General features: G+C 38.7%; 1 protein-coding gene across 1 annotated transcript; it reads right to left on the minus strand.

Annotated features, from left to right (window-relative positions):
- Positions 1 to 1,893: 1,893 nt before the first annotated feature.
- DNTTIP2 (deoxynucleotidyltransferase terminal interacting protein 2) lies at positions 1,894 to 10,098 on the minus strand. The gene is made up of 7 exons (XM_059854267.1): positions 9,937 to 10,098; positions 7,523 to 9,249; positions 5,957 to 6,089; positions 5,195 to 5,290; positions 4,664 to 4,828; positions 3,395 to 3,504; positions 1,894 to 2,049 (listed from the first exon to the last, which is right to left on the minus strand). The coding sequence occupies exons 1-7, from the start codon at positions 10,048 to 10,050 to the stop codon at positions 1,956 to 1,958; spliced, it is 2,439 nt and encodes an 812-aa protein (XP_059710250.1). The 5' UTR covers positions 10,051 to 10,098; the 3' UTR covers positions 1,894 to 1,955.
- Between the last annotated feature and the right edge of the window lie 378 nt (positions 10,099 to 10,476).

A 10,476-nucleotide genomic window follows, 5' to 3' on the forward strand; every position in this document is an offset into this window, starting at 1 on the left:
AACACAGCGCATCTCACCGCCTGCACGCAGCACGGGCACTTGCAGGGCACAGGGTGGGGCAGAACAGAAGGGATTAGAAGAATCAAAGGACAGGATATAGAACACAAGACAAATCCCTTTCTAGCTGTGCAGCACTTGCAGTAACTGCTGTAGCTATTGAGCAGCCTGAGCAACAAGCACGGAGTTGTTGCTTGCTGTGTAACACCACTGCATTGCTTGCATTTCTCCCTTAAAGTCTTTCACAGCTGCATGCTGCTTTTCCAAGGTTGCTCTTGGAACACCCCAGGATGCAACAGAATGACAACTACTGTGGTGCCTTGTTTTCTTCTCAGTGTTCAGTATCAATTTTTTTGTGCTTCCATGTCTCAGCCAGAGAACAAGACACCATAGTTGTTTTTATTGGCTTTTTTATCATTTACTGGGAATTGAGATATTGGCATAAATATAATTGCATTAAAATAGCCTGTGCATATTAACTGAGACTTGGGGACAGGTGGTTCTAGTTCTGCTTGTTCAGTATTTCCCAATGAATTCACTTTACTTTGACACCATTCATCTCCAGGCCGTGAAGGCTTGTTAAGGGCTCTAGATTCCTGTGTGTTTCTGGTAGTAAAACATTATGGACAACGCTGGACTGATAAAAAACACCCCAAAGGATCTGAGAAAAATTTCTTTCACGCATCAGCTGGTGGTTAATACATAGCACAATGCTCATTTCAGCATAAATAACTAATCCTTAAAAAAACTAATTCTCAGTGGAAAACTTGACAGTTAAACTTTAGTCAGGAAGGTAGTTAAGCACTTCTTGCTTAAGATCTACAACCTTTAAGATTCAGTGTTCTTGTGGTAAGGAAACAATTGACCACTGGTCCTCTGACAGTGACTTCCACATCCCAATCACCCAATTCACCTAAGACAATGTAGTGCCAGTTTAATTTCTTCTATTATCCATCTTTTCTGCTACCTCAGGGCAGTAACCAAGTTACACTAACTGTAACAGCAATAAGGATCAGGTCATTAAAAACCAACCGAACACTGCAGCAGTTCTGACAATGACAAAAGGTCATGAACTGCCACTGAAGGGGAACTGAGCCAGTGACATTTGTGGCTCTGCAATGGCAGCAGAGGCCTTCCAGACTCACTCTATTTGTTCACCTTGAGCTGTTCCAGGTCAGCTAACAGACACAATCTGCATAACACACCCTACATAATGGATGCCAATGTTGAGTTATTTCCAAAAGCATCATTAGACAATAATCAAATGGTAAAAAGTAATAAAAGCAAAATATGATTGTTAAAATTTGACATATAAGTATTACTTTCTTATATTATTTATTAAATAATATGTCATTTGTCTCTTCTAAATAATATATATATATATTATAATGTAAGCACACATAAGTATAAAAGTATATGTGTAGGCACTGAATTCCAGGACATTCTCTGTACCATTATGGTTAGTGTTGAAATAAATCCTTCACAACCAAACCACTTTTCAATACCTTCCATTACAGTTTTGGCCAGCAGCACCTCTGACAAGTCATGGAAAAATATATTCTAGCACACATTATGTGCCAAGATGAATTACACATATAACTTTAAACTGAATTTACTAATTAATTGATGCAAAGTCTGAAGCCTGAGAAGACCACAATCTGTGAAGCTGAGTTTTTTACTCAGATTTAATAATATGCTTTCATATCATTATCTCTTTACATAAATGTTAATTAAAATAAATAGCAATTTTAAAATCTAAATTAATTTAAATTGAGATAGCTGATAATTTGCTGAAGTTTCCTACCTTTATTCTCATGGCAAGAATTTCACTAAACCTCAATTTGTACATGACCTGCAATCTTAAAAGAAACCAAACAAAACACCAAAACCAAAGCATTCTGTAATAAAGTTTTATAACAACAAACAAGTTGTTCCAGCCTGGTATTTTTCTTCCATTCTTAATTGTGAAATTTCTTCTTCTTCCGATTCCTCTTCCCTGCTGCAAAAGCTGCTTTTTCACTCATGATCTCCTGATACTTCTTTTTATTATATCTGAACAAAATAGATAATTTACTTTTAAGCACGGCAAACCAAAGTTCAGGAAAAGATAACATGGACAGTACTCTATGCACGTTAATTGCCAAACTGAGTTCTCTCATCTTTTCTGAATCAGATTCTTTGATTTATACACTTATGCATAAGTAAAGGGGAATCAGCAAGTGGATCAATGATAAATGCAGGTAAATTTGCTCTGGAAGTAAATTCTATTGAATTTTGTAATTAATTTTGGTTTTGGGGAGGGAGGGTGTCTTTATTACATATGCAGTCACATTTTGGACAATTGGCTGAAACACTGCTACTGCTCACAAGGGGAAGACTCAACCATTTCCACAAAATCATGAAGAAACGACACCCACTTTTATAGGGCCTTCTCACCACACTCAAGATAATAAACCTTACTCTCCTCCAGATGGAAAACTGAGATGAGGTGAATACTAAACAAGCAGGGTAATTGCTGAATGTGAGCTGCTGGCTCCTCTAACAGACTCTTGTGTACCTGCACCCAGGAGTACCACAGACACTGCACACTGAGTAGTGTGCTGAGGCTTCAAATGCTACACCAAAATCTGACAAGTATCTGCACTAATGCTGAAGTAAATGATTAAAGCCCTTAATTAGTCACAACATAAATTAACTGATTAAATTTCAAATACATTAATTTCTAAAACTACTTGATAATAAATTAGGTCAAACCAGAAAACTACTTAAGAAATAGATACAGTAACTTGCCTTCCCAACATTATAGTTAAATTTACAAGTCTGACAAAATTAACTGTAATCCCACATCATGCAGCACTTCAAAGAAAACATGTCATTATGTGAAAAGAGAAGTGAATATTAACATCATGTAATAACCAATACCAAAATGGACCAACTCCAAAAACTGTAGGCTATGCAGATATTAATTAATCCAATCATAATATTCAAGTAAGTCTTCTAGCACAATTTTGATTCCCATGACAGGTGGCAGACTGACATATATTTATAAAATAAAACAATATCAACATTCACAGAATTACAGGCTGCTCTTTTCTGTCAATTATACCAAGAAAAATTAATCACTCTTTTAGAGTGGCTACCAATAGTGACAGCTGAAGTTGGATAAAATCCTTTAATGAAGATGAAATATACATTATCTCAGTCCAGTTATCCCCTTAGATAAAGGCTCCTTAGACCTTGTTAATGGCAGTACTATGGAAATGCTAAAGGACCAAAAATTTTTCTTTGAAGTATAAAAAACCACCCTACAAGCTGAATAAAACAAAAAAAGGCTACAGAGTTAAAGATACTCCTCTTTTACATGGGATATTAGAATTACAGAACTACTTTTAAATACCTTCTGAACTCTGAATCTGCAAGCAGCTCCTCCACAATTGTTCTCTTCCTCTGTTTCTTAGGGATTCGACTGTGGTAAAAGTCTATGGGAGAATCAACTACAGTTCCAACCTAGGAAACAAAAATGGAAACATTCTTACTGTACATGAACTGCAAGATGTTGATTATTTTGCCTTTTTTTTAAATCCCCAGCAATAAGTGTGAAGAGACCTACAGAGCAAATGAGAATGACAGCTGCTTAATAAAAGTGCAAAACACCAAAATAAATAAGTCATGTTTTGTGTGACTTTTGGTCTCCTTGCATAGTGCAGAGAAGAAGGCCTGAGCATTAAGACTGTACAGTTTTCAATGCTGGACTGCTGTATCAACACTTTAATTCATTAAAGTTCTTAACTTTGAAACATCTTAAACATAAGGGAAAAGGAACCTTTATGACCACCTTAAGCCTCTTCCTGTCTCTCTTCCTGGTGGTTTTGCCAGATGGCTGCACAGCAGCTATATCAGGGCTGTATCAGGGCTCCACAGCCCTAATACAAGGGCTTCATCCTGAAACGCATCACATTTCCCAACCAGCGTGTCAGTCAGCTCTCATGGCTCAGGTCAGCAGTAAAGACACACACAGTACATGTTTCATGCAGTGAAAATTAACCTGCCTGCATCTAATCATGTGGAACACTTCAGTCTACGTTTCTCTAATTTCACAACATACAACATCCTGGACACTTCAGAGTGAAGTGCTATATTTTGAGAAATGAAAACATTTCCTCAAGCATGCTAACTACTCAAAGTTCCTGGAGGCCTATTTGCACAGCTTATGCAGTAATTCCTTTATTGATACAAACAATTTCAAAGCTGAGAGCTACAAGCAGCAAAAATTTCAGCTTATCACAAAGGCAGCTGTCTCCATTTAAACTGTATTAGCTAGTAAGAAAATAAAAGCCAATTATTTTCTACACACTTGTATACAAAGGCCAGTACTCCAAGAAAGCAGTGAAAATCTAGTCCTCTGAGGGTTCAAAATATGGATTCAGTAAGATATTTGTTCACTTCTATGAGATCAGCCAAAGCTAAAAACATCAACGGCATATATATGTATGTAACATGAAGTTAAATAGTTGCAAACTCCAGCTAAGTAATCAAAACACTTAAATAATTAAGATATGAAATTAAATTAACATAGAAGCTACCTACAAAATAGGCATTACTAGGTATCCTTTAGCAGCTGTTCAAAACTTCAGCAGTATAATGCTACCTTTTGCTGCTTCCTTACCTGGAAGTACTTGGGGAGACCATCTCTGTCATTCTTCTTATAGAAATGCTTAGGGTCCAATGAAGCTCTCATCTTCAAAACCTTCAGATCATTTTTCAGTTCACTTGTGATTTCTGGGGCTTTCATACCAAACCAGCCATCACCTGTTGTTTTCTCTCGCTCTGCCTAGGATGCAATATCAAGAACAATGAATTTGCATTCAGTAACTAGAATGGGACAGAAAAGGGAACTCATAAGACAGATAAAGCATTTAGAATGTAAATATGTACCCCTGACACATGTATTTTATGACTATTACAAAGGAGGTTATCAGCACTGCATCAATGACACATTTGTACTGAGCATATAACTGTTCACTTCACGATGCTTGTGACTGAAAGGATGACTTTTCACAGGACAGCTCAAAGAAGACACTAAACTGCAGGTCATCACTCCATTTCCAGTGAGGCCTGGATATGCACAGGGTCCCAGCATGCAGCTTTCTACCACAGCTTATTTCATTATTTGAGGCATTCCCAGCTCTTCACTTACCCTGCGCTGCTTCTTTAGCTGGTTAAGTGATTCCCTGTAGGGTGGGACACATTCCTTTCTTTCAAAGTCTGGAGTTATTACACTCTTCTGCAAGAGCTGTAAGAATTTTTTTGAACATTAGAGAGCCACCTCACTGATACAAATGTTACAGCTTAACTCTATTTACAGAATCTACTGAAGGAATCATGCAGAATCTAAGCAAGCATTCTAATGTCAAACATGAGCAGTAAGGGTCTTCAAAACAGAACACTGGACAACAACAGAAAGCAGCTGACTTGGCCTGGAAGAAGAGAGACAGCAAATCTTCTGGAGTAAAGAGAACTATCATGGAAGAGCCAAAGAAAAGTTTTAACAAAAATAACACATACCCTTTACTTCAAAGGTGCTTTTGAAAAAAAACTGCTAAGTCCATACTAGGGTATAGAATTTTATTTCCTGAAATTCATTTTGGCTATGGACTAAATATCTTGTCAGCAGACCTTAAGCTTGTGTATCATTAGGCAAAACTCCAGGTGTAATCAACTTGTGTTTATTTTACAAGGTAATGCTAGAATTTGCACTGGTTTTCAGTTTCTGAAAAGTCAGGTATATTTAAACTTTCACCATTAAAACCAAATGTAAAACCACACTCTGGTCAAAGAGAATGTAAGCTCTCAATGAACCATGAAAAGGATACTTTAAAATCAAACAAACCAACCTTCTCAGATTAACATCTTTGTGTTGATATAGTCACAGATAACTGAATAACTGTAAACATGTTACCTGGTCCTTCTTCTTCTTCTGTGGTTCAATTGCACTCAATCTAGGCTTCTGATTTTTTGCATCAAAACTGATATATAAACCACCAAGCTTCTTGATATTCAAACCAGGGTCTATGCTACTGGAAAGATGTAAACTAAGGACGAAATAGTTAATTATTAGAACATTGTAACATAGATGCAGCTAAACCTTCTACTGTCCTCTGAGGAAGATGAACAGAAAAAATATTTTTCTTATTCTTCCCAATTAGGTTCAGTTCTGGAATGATTTTAAGTCTTGTTATCTAGATTATGTAATTTTGAAATAACAGGTGTGGGGGAATTCATGCCATTATATGAAATAAGACTTATTATTAAAAAAAACCAGTGGAATAATTTCCACAAATTTTTCATATTAACTCTAATGCTGTACTCTCATCTTAGATATTATCTTCTGCATAACTGAATTCTTAACTTTGCTTAACCTTGCCAGAGGAACTAATGACTAGCATCCTTCTATACACTGACAAGCTTGCTAGCTAAAGAGAAAAACCCCAAACATAACAAATTGGTAGTAAAAATACTATAACTCTTAATAAGAAGTATGAAGAAAATAGAATACATTGTAGGAATGTTTAGGTCCTTGTCTGCATAACCATACTAGGAACAAAGTCATTAAACTTGGATAAGAAAGTGGTTGGATGGTTGCATCCAGAGGGTCGTGGTCAATGGCCCAGGGCCCTGATGGTTCTATGAAATTTCAAGGTTAGTATGTTCACATTTGTTTCACTGCTTCATTCAGGCAGACTGTGGAATGCATCCACAAACAATGTACCATGGCTGGTTTTGATGACAAGAATGTCTAAAAGCTCTGAATTGTAATGTAGAAAAGATGGTAATACCTAAAGAGGTACAACAAGTATTTCCTATAGCTTGAATGCTTATTAATACACGCTCTTTAACAACTTTCTATCAAACTGTGGCTGATCTTGCATGCCTTCACACTGAATGCTTGGCTAAGCTTTCTTAGCTAAGACTTCTGGTCTACTAAACACAAGAAGGGATTTTAGCAGCAGCTGGACTATGAGAATTCAAGAAGTATCACTCCATCTAAATTATTCTGATTCCCTGCTAGGTTTCACCTGAAGAGTCATCATCCACAGCAGAGCAACAACTGACATATAAAATTATATGCAACTGTAAAAAGCATTATCTAATAGGCAATGTGTACGGAATTTACTGGACCTTTTGTTATCTACATTCCAACTGGAAAAAAAAATTAACAAAACTGTGACCTGAATAACCAATTCAGTCAGCATGATCAGCTTCACATTGTTTTTTAAGCTGAACACATACAAAGCCTCCAGATGCCAAAAAAATTTCAGAGTTCTGTTCCTACTATATTCAAAACTGAAAAAAATCCCCAAACCTAAATTTACGGACCATATTAATATTTCATAATATGTGCAACACCATTTTCTGCAGCAACATGACATATGTGATAAGACTAGTCCCTTATTTATTCTGCACTTAATGTGCATATTCTTAAATGAAATGCAGATTCTTTAGCTATTCCTAGCAAGATACTTACACGTCAACCTTATTTTTCAACAGATCATCATCTTCATCTTTTTCATCTTCATCTATCAATTCCTCTTCATCCTCTTCCAAGTCTGATTCTTTATCTTTTTCACCTCCTTCATGCTTACTTTTAGCATCACTCTCTTGGTCTACATTATCCAGATAATACTTATGGCTGGAACTCATGCCAGGCTCAGTATCAATTACAAAAAGACCTTCAACATGCAGTGAACTGCTTTTTAAAGATTTTTTGGAGGAAGGAGTTTTCTCATCTGACTTTTTATAACACAGATTCTCATCAACTGTGTCTATGTCTGCCACATCACTATTGTCAGAGTCATCACTTTCACTGTTGCTCAGAAACAATGCAAGAGAGTTATTATCACTGCTTGGTTTTTCACTGCTGTGGGATACCTCGTATTCTTCTGTTTGGTTGTCAGCACTGTCCACATCAATTTTAAGCATCCTGCTCTTACCGATGCTTTCAGCTGTCTGGGCAACAGCCATGTCTGCTGACGGGCTGCTCACTGCACTTGCTTGCTTACTCTTCCTTAATTTCTCATCACTTGAGAAAGACTGCTGTGCATCTGCCTCAGCATCTGCTCTTTCACATTCTGTAATTTCTTTACTTTCATTTGGTGTTACTTGTCCTTGGGATTCTAGAAATTGTTTGGGACTCATGCAGTCAGTCAAAGAAACAGACACATGCTCTAATTTCCCCTTCCTTGCAAGTATTTCACTGTGATCTTCTTGTATTTGGCCACATATTGCTTCTGAATGATCTATCTCAGCAGACTGTGTATTTTTTTTTGTTTTTTTCACAGGTGATTTAGTGTCACTTTGTTTTGTTTTTTTAAGACTGGATGCCACATCATTTAAAATCTCTTCTTTTGTGTCTTCACTCCAGGCTGCATTAGCACATTTGCTTTTAGGTGAACTAGGTTCTTTATTACCATCACTGAGGATGGAAGCATTTTCCATGTCATTGACAAGTTCTGCAGTAGGCCTAGAATCAGAAATTATGATGGGATCAGATTTAATAGTGTCCTCAATTACATTCTCATCTTCTGAAACAAATCTATTTTTTTTCCCAGTCTGCTTAGTATTTTCTGTTTGTGGTTTCATTTGCATGCTCCTAGTAATTCGTTTTGGAGTGACACATGGTTCCACAAGAGAACTTAGGCAACATGATTCTGCATCAGAAGTATTTTCACTCTGGGTTTCAGGAACTCTGTGTAACTGCAATTTCTTTTTACTTTGTCTGCTCCTTGTGCTTGTGGGAACAGTAGGCATCTGGACACCAGAAACAGCAGAGGAACAAGACTCAGCTTCAGAGACATCATCTTCATCCAGAATCCTCCTTAACTTATTTACAAAAGCTGTATTGTCATGTCTTTTTTTGTCAGCAGAATCTGGTTGATAAGGAATTACAATTTGTCGCCTCCTTGTTATTCTTACAAACAAAGGTGTCTGGAGACCAGATACAGAAGAGCAGTTTGATTCTGCTTCTGACACATCACCATCAACTTGTGGTTCAGCAACTGATTGTGCTGACGGAACAGCTGTGCCCTCATTCCTAGTGATCTGCATCTCTGAGCTATCACTGACATCTGATTTCATTTCTGCATGTTCCGACTCTTCAAACTGGCATTCCTGAATCACCTCTGGCTTACGAACTGATTTAGTTCTTCTAGTCATCCTCCTAGCCACAGGAGTACTAATTTCAGCAGATCCCACCTAGAAAAGGAGTAAAAAAATATATGGTATTGACAGATTAAATAACTACATAAAAAGAATGCTATAAAAATCACTAACAATCTTTTTAAAGAAATCTACTTAAACTCACAACACACATCTCTGTGTAGCCCTATCTATGTGGAAGAAGCCTTAACAAACCACCCCTTGCTTATCTCTCTACTGTATTTTGGTCAGGGCACGAGAAGAAACACACATATCCTTTAAGAAATATAAACAAGTATCTCCTAATTCAAGAAGTTCTGTCAAGTTGTCAGGGGAAGCAAATCCAGGAAAAACGTTCAGAAATATTCAAAGACTTCCTCAACTATAAACCACTAAATGCTATCAACTATCAAAATGTACCCCAAAATGGTGTCCAAAACCAATTTTAGGTTTACGAACAAGTTGTCCTCTCAGCAATAGCAAAACTAGGTATGACCTGCTAAGTATTATTTTAAGTGACAGAAAAATGCTAAAACATCTGTCACGCAAAGTAAAACAAGCCTACCTTTAACTGCCAAAGCTAAAGAGCCCAGTGACCTGCGGCGGCTGCTCCCGTCCCGCAGGGCCGGCTGCGGCACGGGCACGGCGGCGGGCGCACCGACACCGCCCCTCCGGGCTCCGTGCGCAGGCTGCACCGCCCGCCCGCCCGCCCGCCTAGCCACGCTACCCCCGCGCCCCGCTCACCTCCGCCGCACCGGCGGGATCGGCATCGGGATCGGCATCGCCGAGACTGCTGCCGCCGCCTGCCCGCGCCCCCTGCTCCCGGCGCCGCGCCGCCGCCCGCCTGGTGTTCACCATGCTGCTGCCGCCGCCGCGCCCGCCCCTTCCTGCCCGCCCTCCTTCCCCTTCCGGCCGCCCGCCCTTCCGGGCCCGCCGCGGGAAGAAGGTTCCGGGGCAGCTCCGCCCGCTGGGGCGCCACGCGTGCCACGACGGGGTGCAGTCACGGAGTGCAGGCCCTTGGAAAATTGTAAAATGCTGCACAAAAATGCCTACGGGAGTTTGAAATTTTAGTTAAAGTTTCAGGTTTCTCATGGAAGGAAATCCATTCTCACCCATCCTGATGCAAACCAAACGAATGAGATAATGTGGTAATTTGATAAAGTGTTATGCCATTGGTGACTCTAGAAATGCCACGTCTTAAAAGGTACTTTTCTACAGCAAGCAAACTATCAGCGGTTTACAGAAAGGAAATAAATCATCCAATTAGAGCAGTCTTTGCATTGG

Source organism: Haemorhous mexicanus, chromosome 9 (genome assembly GCF_027477595.1).
Source record: "Haemorhous mexicanus isolate bHaeMex1 chromosome 9, bHaeMex1.pri, whole genome shotgun sequence".
In the NCBI taxonomy this organism is placed as follows: Eukaryota; Metazoa; Chordata; class Aves; order Passeriformes; family Fringillidae; genus Haemorhous; species Haemorhous mexicanus.